General features: G+C 32.2%; 1 protein-coding gene and 1 long non-coding RNA gene across 3 annotated transcripts; one reads left to right on the top strand and one right to left on the bottom strand.

Annotated features, from left to right (window-relative positions):
- The first annotated feature begins 1798 nt into the window (after positions 1–1798).
- Positions 1799–8073, top strand: LOC104899790 (coatomer subunit zeta-2). Of its 2 annotated transcripts, XR_008970178.1 has the most exons (7): positions 1799–1957; positions 2337–2496; positions 5247–5394; positions 5496–5573; positions 6582–6666; positions 7062–7257; positions 7892–8073. XR_008970178.1 is itself a non-coding variant. In XM_010687057.4 (6 exons), exons 1-6 carry the CDS (start codon positions 1934–1936, stop codon positions 7119–7121), a joined length of 555 nt encoding a protein of 184 aa, XP_010685359.1. In that variant the 5' UTR covers positions 1799–1933; the 3' UTR covers positions 7122–7372. The 2 variants fall into 2 exon arrangements, 1 of the variants encoding a protein (XP_010685359.1); XM_010687057.4 differs by lacking the exon at positions 7892–8073 and having other exon boundaries at positions 7062–7372.
- Positions 6382–7153, bottom strand: LOC109135621 (uncharacterized). The gene is made up of 2 exons (XR_002040509.3): positions 7020–7153; positions 6382–6717 (listed from the first exon to the last, which is right to left on the bottom strand). It is a non-coding gene; the product is annotated as an uncharacterized LOC109135621 (long non-coding RNA).
- Positions 8074–18790: the final 10717 nt, after the last annotated feature.

Below are 18790 nucleotides of genomic sequence, written 5' to 3'. Positions count from 1 at the left end.
GCGGGTGTGGGGGGTTGTTGGGGTGGTGGGAGGATTAGGGTTTAGGATTAAGGTTAAGGATTTTGGGTTAGGGTTAGAGGTAGAGGTTAAGATTAAGGTTTGTATTAGGGGGGTTAATTAGAGTTTAAAATAGAAAATTAGGGTTAATGACGAACGATGGTTAACGCCATTAGTCATTAAGGGTATTTGAGTGTATTAGTTTGTAACTTAAGGATACCCCATGTATTTTGAAATTTTGGGGGGTACCAGGTGAATTTTATAAAAACTCGGGGTACTAAGTGAAAAAAACGTTATTATTGTTATTATCATTATCATTAATATTATGAATTATTATCATTATCATATTTTACTTGTTATTATTAATATTACTCAATTCATAAGAATATTATTATTATGCATATTATTAGTATTAGTATTAATATTATTATTATCATAATCGTTATCATTAACATTATGAATTATTATCATTACCAATATTTTACTTTTTATTATTAATATTAATCAATTCATAATAATATTATTATTATGCATATTATTAGTATTAGTATTAATAATATTATTATTATTATTATCATTGTCATTAATATTATGAATTATCATTATCAATGATGATAAAAATATTACTATACTTGTAGTTATTAGTAATATTCTAATCAGTTCAGTTTAATTCAATTCAATTTAAAGTAAGTTGTTAGTTTGGGTTCCCTCTAGGGTTTCTCCTTGGGAGGATTTTTTCTCTCTAGGTTTTCTCCTTGGGAAGGTTTTTTCCTAGCCTTCATCGCTAGGTTTTTCTTCTGTTTTGAAGGTTTTTCCTTCATTCTTTCTTCTTTCTCTTTGTTTTTTCACCACTTTTATTCTTGGTCTCAATTGTGAATTTTTGTAGGGGCTTCCACTGGTGTTCGTACCGGTGGTAAGCCCCAAAAACCTTTTTAATTGCTTCGAATAAGTATATTCCATCATTAAGATGGTACTTATTTTAGGATGTTCCATTTCTTTTTTTGTTCGTCTAATGAAGAAGGAAGATCAAACAATCACTATTCTCTGTTAGAATCTAGAAGACCACGGAAGTATTTTCACCCAAACGACTATGCATCAACGGAAGTTAAGCCGAATCAGGGCGAACTCACAGATTGTATTGCTTCAGATGAAGTTTTTTATTAAGGCTATTTTTTATCAAATCTGCGATGTATCTAGTTCTAAGATGTTATATACCTATGTTGGAATTTTCGATTTTTCAGGAATTGATTGTAATAAGTGCCCTTTGGCTATCCCTTATGAATGAAATTAGTTTTCTTCCTGTCAAAAAAAATAAATTCAATTCAATTTAATTCAGTTCAAACTTATTTATTTTAATTAATTTCAATTCAAACTTATTTATTTCAAAATTGTTCAATCTAAAAGAACATAACCTTAGTAAACGAACTTAATCCTTAATTTTTTTAGAACAATTTCCTATAATATACACCCTCCATTTCCTAAAGATCTTCCCACTTACTGTTCCTACAGATACCAAGGAAAATCAAGTTGTGTGGGGCATGGTGTGAGTAAATTAGGAGAGAGAAAGAGGTTAAGATAAATAAACAAATAAAAAGGGGTTAAAGTAGGAGAGAGAAAGGGAGTAAAAATTGAATTAATAATGTAATGGTGGACCATATGATAGTGACATGAAAGGGTAAATAGAGAAATTTATTTTGCCAAATAAGGAATAAAACAAAAGTGAGAAGATCTTTTGGAAACATCCTAAAATGGAAAGAGGGAAGATCTTTAGGAAATGGAGGGAGTATCATGTTTGTCCCTAATTTTAAAGCATGGTTTAAATATCCCCAAATTATCCCCAAATTCCCCTCCCTCTCTTTCTCTCTCTCTCCTCTGATCTCGCACATTTGTAGCTCCTCTTCACTGACGTTCCAGATCTCCGATTCCACCCAGAAAAATGGCGTCATTCTCTGTTTACCGAGTGAGTCTTCTCTCTCTTTCCTTTCTCTAGATCCACCGCATATTTTTCATACACTTCATTTGCTGCTAAATTACTCCTGCAATTTTCGTTACACTCCGATTTGATCCGATTACCCTAATTTGATCTGATCTTCTTCTACCATAAAATAAAATCATGCAATTTGATCTAATTGTTGTTTCTTTTTTCATTATGAGTAAAATCAACATTGATTAGGGTTTGATTTAACCAATTTCATTCGTCGGTGAAGCATTTCATATTACTATGTTTTCATTAATGACGTACTGTGTAATGTAGTGTTGAAATGATATGTCTTCATCGAATTTGGTTCTTTTTATTTGCGATTGATGAGTTGGTATGTGATTATGATTTGATTGTGCAGGACTCATGCCCAATAGTGAAAAACATACTTTTGCTTGATTCAGAAGGGAAAAGGGTAGCTGTAAAGTATTATTCCGATGATTGGTCCACGAATGGGGCGAAATTGGCGTATGAGAAATCTGTGTTTACTAAAACCCAGAAGACTAATGCTAGGACTGAAGGTACCATATGATTGAGGTTTTGTTGCACCAGTGGTATATAATTATGTTTTTGAATGCTGTTTAAAGAATTTTGTTTTTTTAGTGATTATTGATGTCTTAGATTTGCATACATTGTAATGACTAATGAAGGCGTCGGTATCATAACCAATTTATAGATTTGATGGATTTGTTTGGGTGTGTTATATTGCTGTGTAGTTTTGTTTAAAAGCTCATGCAGTTAAAGATATCATTGAGACATTTATCATTAAGGTTTAGAGTTGTATGATCTTCTAGGTAATGATGTTAGAATGAAAAATGTTGGGTTATCTGATCTTCAGCATAGGACTTTGTTGCATTTGAAGTGCATAATCTATTGCTAGAGACAGTAAATTTTACCCATTAAATTGGAGTCAAAGCAATTAAATTACATCAACAAATCACATTGTGTCCACCCAAAATAAAAATGGCTGAAAGATACTGAAGTAAGGGATAAGATAGTGCGATGGTCGCTCTTGTTTACTGCGTTGAGGATTAATTCTGATGGATGTTGCAATGAAGATTAGTTGGTTCGTTAATAGTTTCAGCTCCAATTGTATCCTATTAATAAAGTGGCCCTTGGAGTTATGTTAGCATTTTAGCTACGTATCTCTGGGAAGTTATTAGTTAGCAATAGCTGAGGAGTTCTTATAAGATATAATTCAATCTGAATCTTGCCCTTTCTGGTGCTGTATTCCTGCTTTCTTATTCTGGAGGTCCTTGACTGCTCAACACATTCCACGACTTAAAGGTGTTCCATAGCATGTTTAATGACTGACTTTAATCTGAGGTTCCATTATCTTTGGAAAAAAAGGCTTAAACTTCATGTCAGTTTTCTTTGTTTTTTCTTAGATAGCTTCAGGAATTGTTGGGTCTTTATGTTTAAAAGTTTTGTAACATGACGTGCTGTCTAGTGTCTACTTTGGAAAGGTTATCTCTCTAAAGTGGGTGGTAGTCGGTAGAAAAGGAAATTAGTTATGTTCCCTTTGAGGATGTTGCATCTGAAGTTTGACAACTATCCTTTGATTGACAAGTGTTCAAGTTAGCTGGATTTTTTATCTTTTTTGCATGGACTGTATCTCATGTATAGAGGATGAAGTTACTTTCTTCAAGGACCTAAGTTTGCTGGGTATTAAAACAATTATATTGATTGGGGTATATCTTTCTGCAAATTTGTTGTTCAATACTTCTATTATCCAGCTGTTCTCTGTCATATGAGATGAGATTGCATCTGGATTGACTTTAACTCTTTAAGAGGCCGAAGAGCGGACACTGGTAGAACTTCAATTTTTTTTTGTCTTGCTGATTTTGGTAACTCAACACTTAAAGCATACTCAGAAGCTTGAAAGATAATGCAAATGGGAACATCCCCTTAGAATCCTATGAGAAGTATTGCATTTAAGAGCAATTCAACCCCATATGTCTTCGAACTCACCATTGCTGAGACTTTAATCCTGTAGCCTTGATCATATAGTTTCCTCTATAGGGATCTGATTCAGTTGACCAAGCAACTTAGTGGGTTTCGATTTGTTATTGTCTCAGAATTATGTTTGGGAAGGCCACCAAAAGTTGGCAGAAAGTGAAAAAAATTATGAGTATCAAGCTATCAATGAAAATTATGAAGCACTTAAGGAACTGGAATGATAGTGAGGAAGTATAGAGACAGAAGATGATGGGGCTTTTCCACTTTTATGTCTGTTGAAGTGATAAAGTTGAAAAGAAGATCAACTTGAAAAGGAGTGAAGAGATCAAGAGGGATCTGCAAGTCTGAGATCTATTCGATACTATTAAGTCATTTTAGTCAAGTGTTTGATTTGGTGGGTGTTTTGACAGAGAGTGGGGTGGATAGGTTGGTCACTCTCTAAAGACTTCATATGATCAGTGGAGTCCTTTGCAGTTGCGGATCCTGAAACATTTATTAGTGGGTGCAAACGATGATTTTTTGAAAAAAAATCTACAATTCCACACTTTATATAAAAAGAGTTACTCAAATTCCAATTTAAGTGGGGTCAAATGACCCCACACCTTTGGGCATAGCTCTGCCCCTGGTCCTTTGTTCATTGTTTGTTCTTCAACTCCTCTGATTTTTTTTCTGGATAGATGTTACAGGCTTATAGGCTATAGCCAATAGAATAAAGGATTGAAGTGAGAACTTCTGTTTTTGATGAGACCAATGTTTTTAGAAATTCTGATCGTCCAACTATTCTATGATCTTTAAAACTGATGGAAGATAGAAATTTGTGTTGCTGAAATACTTGACCTTTGCAAAAGAATAATTGCTGACATAGTGGTTGATTCCTTTGTATCCTGTACACATATAGGTCATGTAGAATCAGGATCGTCACTAAGATTTAGGTCATTAATACATCCTTACATATATGTACAGTCCCTAAATATATATGTACGCATAAGTGACCTTCCTATATAAAATCTCTTCACTTTTCCTTGACATGTCATAAATGTGTCAGTGTGATGGGAATAGAGAAACATGATTGGGTAAATATGCATTTAATAACCAAAGAAGAGGTTAAAATTGGACAAATTAAAATCAAAAGACGATGATTTTGGGTTGGGGGAAGTTTGTATATGTAACTATGGAAACCCATGTGGCTATGCCTGAAATAGTATATGAGTTGAAAGACTGTCAAATATGTTGTTTTCCTTGGAACTTTCGCTCTCTTAAAATATATGTTTTTTTTTATATATAAAATATCCCTGATATCATTGTTTTGCAGCTGAGATTACAATGTTTGACAACAACATTGTCATCTATAAGTTCGTCCAAGACCTCCATTTCTTTGTAACAGGAGGTGACGATGAAAATGAACTCATTTTGGATGCTGTTCTTCAGGGTTTCTTTGATGCTGTTACCCTTTTATTGAGGTGTAGCTCTTTAAGAGTAAATAAATCTTTTCTATGTTTTTAATTCGATTAAGTTTCACTAATGCCTGTTGGCCATCTATTTTGGTGTTATATGTGTCTAGGAGCAAGGTTGACAAAAGTGAGGCCCTTGAGAATTTGGACCTTATACTTCTATGCCTTGATGAGATAGTTGACAGAGGGTAAGTAAAGTCCAAGCACTTGATTGTGATTTTTCTATTAGTTGACTTTTCTGATTCCTTTTTCTTCTGAATCATCATTCCTGTGCTGCATTCAAAATCCTTATCGGTATCTCTGCCATAGTCTCTCAAAGTTATCTGGAACCTACAGAACATCATATCTGGGATGTCGAAGTAGTAGACTTACCCTCAGAACGGCAGCAAGCTATCTAATTTGTCACTTTAACTCAGTATAACATAATTCCCTAATCTCCCCGCCAATTGCGATCTGAAAAAAGCGAATTATGGTCGTTTTTGGCCTATCTTTGGCCCATTTTGATAGTACAACTTAATGAGCTGTCCTAGCCAATCACAAAGCTTTATACAAAGATTAACCAATCATTACAAAGCTGACTAGGATAACAGAAGCTAACAAACTTCTAAAAGCTTTACTAACTAAAAGCTGAAGTGGATGATTAGTTATGTTGCTGCTGATGCTTGCTCTTTCCTCTTGAGTTGCTGATGGTGCTGGGTTATCTTCAATAACCGCGAACTGAAAAAGCGAATTACATAGCGAATTATGTCACACTGCTTTAACTGCTAAGTTGTTATGGGTCTCTCTGTAGTAGTTGGCCCAATGTGGTTTTTAGGCAGTGCATTCTTCATGGCTAGTGCATCTGTTTTGTTAAAGAGTTTCTGGTTCAAGTTGAAGTATCTATATAAAGTGAGAAGCAGAGACTGGGGATTATGTCTGTAACTCTGTATGCAGGAGGTTGGTGAGTCGTGCATGGATTTTCTTAAATTCTGGTAAAATGCCATTTTTGCTCACTAGTTGCTCGTCAATTGTAATGCTTTATGCTCTGTGCTTTCTATGCTTTGCAAGTCCACCAATGACTCAGGTCATCAATTGTGTTAAGTTTATGTCATGAATGGACTTCATGAGAGCATCAGGAACCAGCTGAATAGCTTAATGCTTTTCCTATGTCTTTCGTTGTGGTATGCTTGAGCTAAATCTCTCATTCCCACTTGCAGGATGATTCTTGAGACCGATGGTAATGTCATTGCCTCAAAAGTTGCCACCAGCAGCGTTGATCCTGCTGCACCCTTGTCTGAACAGGTGATTTTTTTTATTCTTGCGACTTTTCTCATTCAAAAATTTTCTTCTCACCTGTGTGATTCATGACAGTAAATACGTGCTTGTTTAATATCTAAAATGCAAAATAAGTCCCAGTTCACATAAATAAGTTTGATTCAACAAAAATCACATTAAAATGTGTAAAATTCAGTCTCAATCAATAAAATCAATAAGTTGCATTTAAGAGAAAAACATTATGGTTCATCAAAAAATCAGTTTTAGTCGGTAAAAAGCAGTTCAGTAAGTTGGTTAGATTAAGTGAATTGGGCCTAAATCAGTAAATCACTAGATTACCTGAAAATATACATGCATGATATGTGTACATATGCATTTACCTCGTGTGAGAAGACACTAACAAGAAGTTCTGTAATCCACAGACCATATCTCAGGCATTGGCTTTGGCTCGTGAGCACTTGACAAGATCCCTTTTGAGCTAATCTTTACATGGAAATTGTCAGCCGTCATCTACTCTATTTTTGATTCTTCACCAGTCCCCAGCTTAATGTAGTCAATTGCTGCGGTATATCTCTGTGGCTGATTTTCCTGGTGATGTGATCATGTAGCTTTGCTGATGTGATTTTTGTTGGCGATTCGAACTATTTTTGTGTTTTTATGATTTTATGAATGAACAACAATACGAATAGAATGGATAGGCTCTTAAATCGCAGTTTAAGAGGTTCTCTTGTGAGTCTCGGCTTCAAGATCACACAAAGTCGCGGTTTGTGTCTTTGAACTCTCAGTTCTATGCAAACACAACAAGCTTAACACTTTTCTTAAACTCAACAAAACTGATTTTATTAATGAATGAAATAGCCTTTATATAGGCGTGCAAACCTAAAGAAACTAGTAACCCTAATCCTACTGATTTTAGGAAACTAATAACAAGATAAGAAAGACTAAACAAGATAAGAAATAAACACACTCCTAATCCAAGTAGAACAAGCTCAACTTGGTTATTACTAACTAGACTTCTAATCCTATTATAACTCTACTCCAATTAGAATCCTAATCCAACTAGGATTTGGATTTCTAACTCAACTAGAATTTCAAACAAACTAAAACATTAAAAAGATTCCTAACAGAACTAGGAGTTCTAATCCTAATAGAATTAGGAAAATTAATCCTACTAGAACTAGGAAATAAACAAATCCTAACAGAACTAGGATTTATAGAAAATGACCATATCCCATATGTATCATTTGCTTAGCATATTTGAGCACTTGATTGAACCGTTTATCAGTGCTTTTCTATTAGTAGATTGTTTTGCTTTTCTTCTTAGTGAAACCTTGAAGACCTTCGATTTGCTAGCCAGAAATATCATCGTTGATGTATACTTTTTGTGTATAACTCGTTAAATATAAAATTTAAATGCTTTGTTTACTCAATTTACATTTCGGTTATAGCTTTTTCTTATGGTGTACATGCTCCTATAGTTTCTTTTACCTAAGTTTTATTGAACCAAGCTGCTATAATCTGTGAATCTCGTTGTTAGATGTCCCAGCGTTCTTTACTGATCAATAAACTTCCATTATGATGTTGTGTTTGAAGACTAGTAGGAGTACTGTATCCAATGTTGTTTTTGAAGGGAATACGAAATCGAACAAATGCAAAGTCCACAGAATAGGGTACGTTCTCAGATAAGTTTAAATAAGTTTCAATAAATTTTGATAAGTTTCGATAAATTTTAGTAAAACGGTTTAAAGAACATGAGAAATGAAAAGCTCGAATGAAAAGCTCGAATGAAAAGCTCTTTGGGAGCACCTTGTTGAGCTTCCAGAAGACGGGCAATTTGGAGAGAATTGAGTTATTAATTAAGGGTAGTTAGGCAGTAGATTAGGACTTAAGTATACTCTTCTACGCCTGGTCCATCAAATTTAGACTCGTCCCTTTCACAACTACACGTTAGCTACTTAGCTTGCAAACTTAATTTTTTTTTTTTGGTTTTGAGGGCTATTTAAAGGACAAACATGATTTAAGTTTGATAGGTAAGCAAGTCTTATTTATAGACACATGGTAGTTGGATTTAGCTGATCCTCATTTCCCAGAGGCCAGAACAGATGATTGGTAAACTTCAAGAATTTGTCCATCCGTCCCATAATATAGTGCTTGTTTTTTTTTTACACGGTTTCCAAGACGTAACTTTGACCTTTAATATCTTCAATTCCGTATTAATAAAAAATATAAAAAGTTGATTATGAAACTACACATTGAGACGACTCTAACAAGATCTCACATGAATATATATATATTTTTATATACAAATGAGAATATTCGGTCAAAAATTTTAAAGTTTGACCTCACCAAAAATGAAGTAGGTACTATATTATGGGACGGAGAGAGTAAAAGGTTAATGTTTCTTGTCGCACTGAAGATGACAAACATATGTACTTCCTCCGTTTCAAAATATAAGGCATGCACGATGTTCGAGATCGTTTTGACCGTTGATTACGTTCAATCTACGTGGATAAAATAATTTAAGAAATTGATGTTATTATAGTATTTTTCATGACCAATGCAACGATATAATTTTTATTTATCATATTATGAGAGATATTTGTGATTAAAGCAAATTTTTCGTAAATCGTGAAGGGAGTAATCAAGAAAGATACACCCAAGTAGGAAAGAGAATGAAAAAAAAACTTCAAATAACACAAAAACACTCTTTATATTTCCATTTTGTATGCTCTGTTGGAGGTATGATTTTTGTTTAGATTTTGATTGTGGAAATACTGATAAGCGACAAAATTAGTGGAATCAAATATAGTGAATAAATAAAAGGGGGATAATCCCATTGTAGAAGGGGGTAATCTTCCAGTTAATAGTTTAGTCAACTTCGGTTGCTGTTAAAATTTCGATCCGGATTTTACGATCCTACGATTCTACGATTGAAAAGGACCTCACTGATCCCGATCCTACATAGGATCTTGATTTTGTAGGATCTTCGATCCTACCCAACCACAAAAAATCACATGGTAGGATCTTGATACGATTTCACGATCCTACGACTCTACGATCCGATCTTATCATAAAAAAATCATAAAGTAATTTCACATATTATATTAATCCTATTAGATTTTGGTTGCATGTTACTTCAATATTATAGTATTGACAAAATATCACCATTTGTAAATGAAATAAGTCATTATTAATTTCTATAAATTTTTAACACGAGTTTCTCACCATATTCTAACACAATTATCTCTATTTTACGAAATTGTAGGATCTTACGATCCTACAATTCGATCCTACCAACCCCTACGATCCGAAGTAGGATCCGATCCTGATAACAGTACTTGGCATATTGCTTAGGAGATTAACACTATTATTTATAATGTAGGTGTAAAAATTTTCAGATTTTTGGCTTGTTAAGCGTCTCATTATTTTCGAGAAGCAACAAATCGGCGGATTTCATGACTCATAAGGGTCACCTCTACCCTTTGCTTTTATATTGATTGCAACCTTATTGTATTGACTATTTCCTTATCATCCAAAATGATGTTTTAGGTTAAAACCTCCACCGAGGGTTCAATTTCAAGTTTTTTAGTATAGGTGTCTTATAGAAAATAATTGCGCAAATATATTGGGAGAGAGGAAATCTTAGGGGAAAGATTAGTACAATTATACGTGGCCAGATAATAAAAAAGTCCAAGCATTAAAGAAAATGGTCTGACAAAAAGGAACAATGAGGTACATTGTTATTGCTCTTGGTTAACCTACCTTACTCCAAGAAACAAAGAACTACTACCTTACCTCATCTCCATCTTCAAGATAAGTATATTTTTTAAAAGATGGAGATCCACCGCGGATCAAAACTTTGCTTTGATTGCCAAATTCGTATATTATATTAATGCAATGCTAATATACAAAGTGTAAATATAAAATTGGTGTGTTGATTCATCATTTTGCAATGTAGAAGAAAGCTCGACTGTTGGAAAATTTTAATCAAATAAGATAGACGTGTGAAACACGTTAGTTAGGTATAGCTATAGAATCTATTAATGTATTGTTTTAAAGTAGTTTTTTTTACCAATTTTAAGTGGGTGATGATCTGTTCAGATATGGTTGTTTAATATGCGTCGCAAACAATGTTATCAGGATCGGAAACCTACTTTGGATTGTCGGGGTTGGTAGGATCGAAGATGTGATGATCGGATAATAGGATCATAAGATCCTACAATTACGTAAAATGGAGATAGTTATGTTAGAATATGGTGAGAAACTCATGTTAAAAATTTATAAAAATTAATAGTGATATTTATTTTATTGACAAATGGTGATATTTTGTCAATACTATAGATTGAAGAACATGCAACCAAAATCTAATAGGATAAATATAAGAGAACGTATTGTGTCGGACTCGTCCGACCATAATCTTGGTCGGACGACTTTCAGGTGGTTCCAATTTTTTTTCAGGTAGTCTTCATTTTTTTCAGGTGGTTCCAATTTTTTTTCAGGTAGTCTTCATTTTGTTTTCAGTTAGTGTTCTTTGTTTTTCAGTGGGTTTTTGTGCTTCAGTTAGACTTACTTGGGTTTCAGTTGGTCTTTATTCTTTTTCAGGTAGTCTACATTTTTCTTCAGGTAGTCTTCATTTTGTTTCAGTTAGTCCATTATTTCTTTCAGTTGGCCCATTATTTCTTTCAGTTGGTCCAACTGAAAGAAAAGAAAGTCCAACTGAAAGAAAAGAAAGTCTAACTGAAAGAAAACAAAGTCTAACTGAAAGAAAAGAAAGTCTAACTGAAAGAAAAGAAAGTCCAACTGAAAGAAAATAAAGACCAACTGAAAAGAAAACAAAACACTAACCTCTGCTTTCTCTCACTTTCTCCTTCTTCTTCATTCCTCTTCTGCCAGCTTAACAAAATTGTACGTCTTACTGTATATTATTTTCGTTGCAAGTTTGCAATAGAAGACTTAGAAGTTTTGGTGCAAGCTGCACCTTACAGCAAAACGATGATGATGAATGATGATGTTTCAGGATTTTCTCTTAACAAACCCAAATCTTTGTCTTCTTCTCCTTTCTCTCTCCTCTCTTCTTCTTCTTTCTGCATCAAAATCAACCTAACTCTGATAAATTTTTATCGCCGTCACATTTGATTGACTTCAAATTTCGCCGATTTGTCTCTTACTTCGTTGATTGATTGCTTCTTCAGCGTTGACTTCAGAAGAACGATTATTGAAATGCGAACAGTTGATGAGAGATAATTCGTGAGATTTTCCTTTCTCTCTCCTCTTTCTCTGAACTTTTCTTCTTCACTGCTGTTCTCTTCATTCATTCTAAGAATCCTTCAAATTGTTCACAAATCACAAAATCCAATCTTTCACTACAATTTCGTTATATCCTTTCAGCTTATTTAGCTTCATAATTTCCTTTTTTCTTTTTGTTGAAAATTGGCGAGATTCGGAGATGGAGAGTTTGATAAATGAAGAGTTTGGAGAAGTGACGGCGATAAAATTTTACCCGTCTGACGAGAATATTGGGTCAGACGGTCTGACCCAATACTTTCACTAAATATAATATGTGAAATTACTTTATGATTTTTTTACAATAGGATCGGATCGTAGAGTCGTAGGATCATATAATTGTATTAAGATCCTACCATGTGATTTGTTGTGGTGGGGTAGGATCCGAAGATCCTACAAAATTAAGATCCTAAGTAGGATCGGCATCGGTGAAGTCCTTCCGGATTGTAGAATCGTAGGATTATAAGATCGAGATTTCAACAACTGTGGTCGCAAACATATATCACAATTTATTTTAAGATGGAAGAAGCATAATTTTAATGTTTATTATTTGTATAATCAAATTTATATACTTATAGTTAAACAATCTCAAAATTTTAAGGCTCCAAAAATTCAAGTTAAATTTTTTACTATAGTTTTTCTCATTAAGGTTTTTTTTTGCAACTCTTTCGATCCGTTTTAAATTGTAAACATGATAAATCCTTCATTAATATTTTTTTGAAAGATCCTTCATTCATATTGTTACACATGTAAAGGAACTCTTTCAAATGATCAATATGGTGGTTAGATTGCACATATGTAGAAACCGGCACATAAACAATATCTATATAGAAAAAAAAAAGCCATGCTAAAATTAATTGGCATGGACATACAAAAAATATAATAAAATTTCAAATTTTATTTTTGATTTCTTGTATTTGTATAATTACTCTCTTTATGACACTTTCGCATCACTAATTTATAAAGGTAAAATATGATTTTCGCTAGTTTTCTCTCGTTTATTTTACTTGTCTTGTCAATTATACATAAAAACTTCCATTTCCTAGAAAGATTCAAGCTATAAAGATGTTATTAGGAGTCGAAAAGTATCTCTTAAATATCCTAAAGAGCTCGTAAAAAGTCTATCTAACACGTCATTTAAAGTATTGAGTTTGTCTTGTAAGAGACTGTTACTTTTAAATTAAAATTAGGTAACAGTAACACCAATATTAAAAAGAGAATCAGTCCAATAGCAATTAAGTTAATTTCTTTCGATGACTAGTTTAATTCATTTAGTGACTAGTTCTACTTTTATATTTAATGTCAATGTCTACTATGTTCCAGATATAAAATACCCAACCCATATAAAGTGTTCATACAACTTAATATGGTGGTGCAATTTCATATTGTAAATTAACTGAGGAAATGCAGATTCCTCTTGATTTAGAACGTAGCTTTTCCATATGGGAATCGGTAGATGTCCATGTCTTCTCCATTTATAGACCAAAGCCATAATCAGTTGGTCGGTGAAGTTTCCCAAAATATCTATGCAGTGCTTGGTTGTGTTTTTTTTTCTTTTTTTCCTACTATCAGATATTTCCCATCATTTTTGACAAGTGGACTAATCTTCTGGGAATTTGCATGAGTGCCTTAAAATGCAGTATTCCTTCCAACTAAGATTTTTTCCATACCCAAAACTCAAACTCGAGACCTTTATTAAGAAGCAAGAGACCCTTAACCACTCACACCAACCCCGATTGGTTAGTAATTTACTGCTTGTTGTATTAAAATTTTGAAGATGTGGAGTGCTAGTTCTATGCTTGGAATCAATGATGTTCAGTCAAAAAAATAAAGACACTAGAGAAAAAAGGATCAATGATGTTATGGCTGCCACGTTCTGTACTTATTTTGCATAACGCATTAATCTTTGTTCTAACTTCTAAGGATGTTACTTTCCTTATTTATTACTCCATTCACATTTATTTATAGTGGACTGTGGATATGAGAAATATTCCAATAAATATCTGTTATTCTTTCTTAGAAATTTACGTATATTTTCCATGAATATTCTTTTGTTCACAAGTAATTGCATCAAATTATTCATACACTCCCTTAAAAATTAAAGATAAAAGTTCTATCATACCCTCAATTATATCTACAAGAGTACAAGTATATACACGGTCTCTATCAAAAAGCACGTATAATCATGTGATACTACATCCGTTTCCTAAAGATCTTCCTTGTTACTGTTACTACAAATACCAATGAGAATTAATTTGTGTGGGGTATGGGATGGGTAAAGTAGGAGAGAGAAGAGGTTAAGATAAAAAAAAACAAATAAAAAGAGGTTAAAGTAGGGGGTATGGGATGGGTAAAGTAGGAGAGAGAAGAGGTTAAGATAAAAAAAAACAAATAAAAAGAGGTTAAAGTAGGGGAGAGAAAGGGGAAAAAAGATTCCAAATAAGGAATAAAGTAAAAGAGGGAAGATCTTTTGGAAATGCACTTAAACGGAAAGAGGGAATGTTGGAACCCAAGGTGACACTCAAGAAGGGGGGTTGAATTGAGTGGTGAAATCTAATTGATTTTCGCAAATTCCTTTTATGGCTCAGTGCCTGGCACTGTGCCAAACACTCGTAAATCGTTGATTTGAGTTTTTGCAAATAATAAACTAAAAGGATGTTAGATTTGATACGCAAACACAGGATATAACGTGGTTCAATCTCACCTATGAGATTTACGTCCACAAGAAACAAAACTCTTTATTTCTTTGAACCCTAAAATATCAAACACTTGATACAATAAGATTCCCCTCACTACTAACCCTAGTAATGACTCCCAACACTTCACTCTAAGTGTTGGCACTCTCTATAATGTTAAAGTTACAGAAAAAAAACGATCCTCAATAATGTGCTTCTTAGTCAAGCAAGTAGAGGACAATTACAATCGTATAATAGTAACTTAAATCTGACTCGCTCAGTGCTATGCTCAGTGCCGGAGGAAATAGTTTTCAGCTTTTAATAGACTCGATTTTTCTCTCTGAAAACGTGAGATCTAAAAGTGAATTATGAATCCCTTTTATAGAACATGGATTGGAAGAATATCCTTCCAAACAATATCTTTCAATTCCTTAATTCAAGGGATTTAATTCTCTTTTAGAAAATCAAACTTTCTCTTTTTCATCTTTATCTTTATTCGCAAAAATATATGTTTTCCATAACAGATTTTCTTTTCAACTCAAAAAGTATTTTCCAAAATAAAATCTGATTTTATAAAATTTGTTTTTAGGAAATTCCAGTTTTATAAAATCTATTTGAAAACACGTTTTTTTAGAAAACACGTTTTAGATAAAATTGTTTTGTAAAAAAATCTTTTTAACACGTTTTAAGGAAACGTGATTTCTGTAAAAATCTTTTTTCTAAAATTCTTTTATTTTGTAAAACACATTTTAAGGAAATACAATTTTTATAAAATCTTTTTCTAAACTCACGTTTTATCAAAACACGATTTTATATTAAAATCTTTTTCCAAAACTCTTTTTTATCAAATTCTTTTATAAACACGGTTTTATAAAATCTTTTTCTAAAAACACGTTTTCCTTAATTCTTTTTATTTCTGATTTCGAAAACTATTTCCTTTTTATATAGATATATAATTTTAATACAATTATTTACTTTCTTAACTCAAAGAAAATAATAATTATACTAACTTTATATTTCTATATTTAGCACATAGCATATCACCAAGTTAGAGCATATTACATTTTAATCCAAAGTAACTATTCTAAGAAACTATAAACTTGGACTTCTTTCTTGATTCTTCTTTTCTTCAAAGTCTTTGTTTATCAATTTCTTTCTTCATGCATCTGTTACACACTTTCATACTATAACATATTATATTAATTTTCATCATCAAAACATAACATGTATATGCACAATAGGGAAGATCTTTTGGAAACGGAGGGAGTAACATATTAACATGTGAGCAAAAGAATATAAGAGGGTGTTTGGTTTGGAAAAAGTTGATGTAGGTCTGAAACAAATTCAAATAAGCATTTCTATTTCTAATTGTTTTGTATAAGTGTGAAGTAACAAATAATGTCTACGGAGGGAAACATAATCCCTTCATATGTTACCCCCTATTAATTAAACTAGTGGAAACAAATTACGTTTCCTTTCTCAATCATAAATCTCTTAATTGTTTTCATTCCACTAGAATACCAAACAACTGTTAAAAGTAACAATTACTATTTTCATTTCTACTCCTTGTCCAACTCCTTTCCATCTCCGTTTACATTGATTATACCAAATACTCCTTATGCACCATGTAAAGTGTACCCGATTATAAGATGCATGCTCTCATGCATAGTTAGATTCATGCATTGTAGCTAGATTAGCTTTGCTATATTTATTTTTTTGAGCTTAAAACTCTTATTTTTTACTCTATCATATTACACGATGCACAAGTTAGGACTAATTAAAAACATAATTACATTCGCCGTCCATGTAAAAAGTGAAAGTCTAATTATTAAGGTCGATCAAAATTCAGAAATTTCTAGCTCTAGTATTTTACATCCTACTACCTTAATCTTAATGATCAATATTGAAAATAGAAACATACATATGGTTAAGTCAACTTAAGCAAGTACATCTTCTTATATTTTTACTATATAAATAAGTTGAGCACAATAAGATTTAAGTCAGAATGTTTCGCAGACCTAAATTAGCAGGCAAGATATTTTGGGAGTAAGAGAGAAAGGTAAGAAAATCCCCTCTCCTAAAGTACCCTTAGTGATGAATTGAACCCCCAAACGTTGAAGTTGAAAGTATGATACCACGATCCTTTTATTCGCCGACTAACCTAAACATAACTTGGTAATATGTGTAACTATACATGTTAAATAAATCTTTAAAAACCTCAAAAAATATATCTTACAAATTTTTCTCATCGACACGAGTAGACTAGGAGTGCATTCTTTTTGAGGTAAATTCTCCTAAACTTATTTTATTGGAGCTTATTGAAATTCATTTTAAGATATTAAAAGTAATCTAAACTGAACTAACTGGACTTATCTGAATTAATTGAAAACTCATTAGACGTAAAACTTATACTTTTAAGGTAAGATAAAAAGGGTTCACTTCAATCACTTGAGAGGGGGAGAAAGTAGGAATCCCTCAAATTAGTCCAAAGAAGTTGAATCCCTAAACTTTAAGGATATGAGTTAGTGATGCTACTACTCCACCATCTCAATTTCAACATAAAACTTACATGAGAATAAGGCTATGCTTAGTTCACCTGAAATTTTATGATCTGAACTTATCTGATCTGATCTAATTTACAAGATCTTATCTTTTAGATTTTTCTCAATATATAAGAAAAAATATAGTCATGTGGGTCTATTCGTCTCAATGAGTACTTTATTAATATTTACTTATTATAATTTTTACTAATATGTAATGAAAGATATTTAATAGTAATAATGATTTTGTAAATATAAGCATGATCTGAACTAATCTGAACTTATTTTTTCTGATCTGATCTGATTAGATCCGAAATAAGCAAAAATAAGATGAACTGAATATAGGCTATGTTCAGTTCACCTTATTTTTGCTTATTTCAGATCTAATCAGATCAGATCAGAAAAAATAAGTTCAGATCAGATCAGTTCAGATTATGCTTATATTTAAAATTCACTATATCTTTCATTACATATTAGTAAAAATTATAATAATTGAATATTAATAAAGTACTCATTGAGACGAATCAAACAATACCCCACATGACTATATTTTTTCTTATATATTGAGAAAAATCTAAAAGATAAGATCTTGTTATCAGATCTGTTCAGATCAGATCAGATCAGATTAGAAAAAATAAGTTCAGATCAGATCAGATAAGTTCAGATCAGAAAATTTCAGGTGAACTAAACATAGCCATAGCCTAAATATCAAAAGGAATTACACACTAGATCTTTTATTCTACATGGGGAATTTCCCCCCTCTCATGACTCATCAGTATTTCTCTCATTTCTTATTGTCTCCGTTCAATATTTTTCAGGTATAGGGAAACAAAAGAACATCATATGTTTGATGTCACCTTGTCCCTGTTTCTTTACTTTTCACATGTTATCATTTTAGCTTTGTGGCATTTCAATGCAAGTTTACACTATAATTCAAAACTTGAAAAATAGTTCCCAAAATTATTTCGAATCAAACGCATAAATGGCTAATGATTAATGGCTAACTAATATATAAATCAGAGTCCAAAATCCGATTCATGAGATCGTGACATTTGACGTCTTTATTGGATGCTATTTGTCACGCGTATTAACTGCCATGTCGCAACATTTATTAAGTGTCATATCATTATTTTTGAAAAGAGAGAGAGTTTCAAATTGATTAAAATATGTATATAGAGTTTAAATAGGAAGAATTAGAGTTGGCTCACAATGGAATAATACTTAAGTATAGTAAATCGATTACAACTTTTTGAAATATATTTGGAAAAATTATAATTTTTGTACTACTAGAAAGTGTTTAAAAAATACTTTAAAACAAGATCCATTATTTATACTATATTTAAAATTTATATAAAAGTAACATAGAAAAAGAAATATTGACTATACTAACGTATTAAAATAACAAACTGTAATTAGATATAGAAATTCAATTAAAACTAGGGCTTCTCTACAAAACCTATTCATGTTATAATTAAAATATTTAAAGTTATTACATTATAAATTTTGTTGTCGTATGTCGAACAAAAATACATTAAAACAGGGTATTTGAAAATTTTAAAAATCTATATCTTCTCCACGAAGAGAACGAGCATTTGCTTGATTCTTGATACTAGTTAATAAATAAGACAAGCAATTAATTGATATCTTTTCCAT

This window comes from Beta vulgaris, chromosome 7, assembly GCF_026745355.1.
Source record: "Beta vulgaris subsp. vulgaris cultivar EL10 chromosome 7, EL10.2, whole genome shotgun sequence".
Taxonomy (NCBI): Eukaryota; Viridiplantae; Streptophyta; class Magnoliopsida; order Caryophyllales; family Amaranthaceae; genus Beta; species Beta vulgaris.
Note: the sequence above shows the minus strand (reverse complement) of the source record. Positions and strands in the feature narration are given on the sequence as shown.

Excerpts from the sequence above, each read along its gene's own strand:
- LOC104899790 (XM_010687057.4), top strand. The coding sequence starts at position 1,934 with ATGGCGTCATTCTCTGTTTACCGA. Across the intron at positions 2,497-5,246 it reads GACTAATGCTAGGACTGAAG|CTGAGATTACAATGTTTGAC; the intron begins GTACCATATGAT and ends ATTGTTTTGCAG. Across the intron at positions 5,395-5,495 it reads GCTGTTACCCTTTTATTGAG|GAGCAAGGTTGACAAAAGTG; the intron begins GTGTAGCTCTTT and ends ATATGTGTCTAG.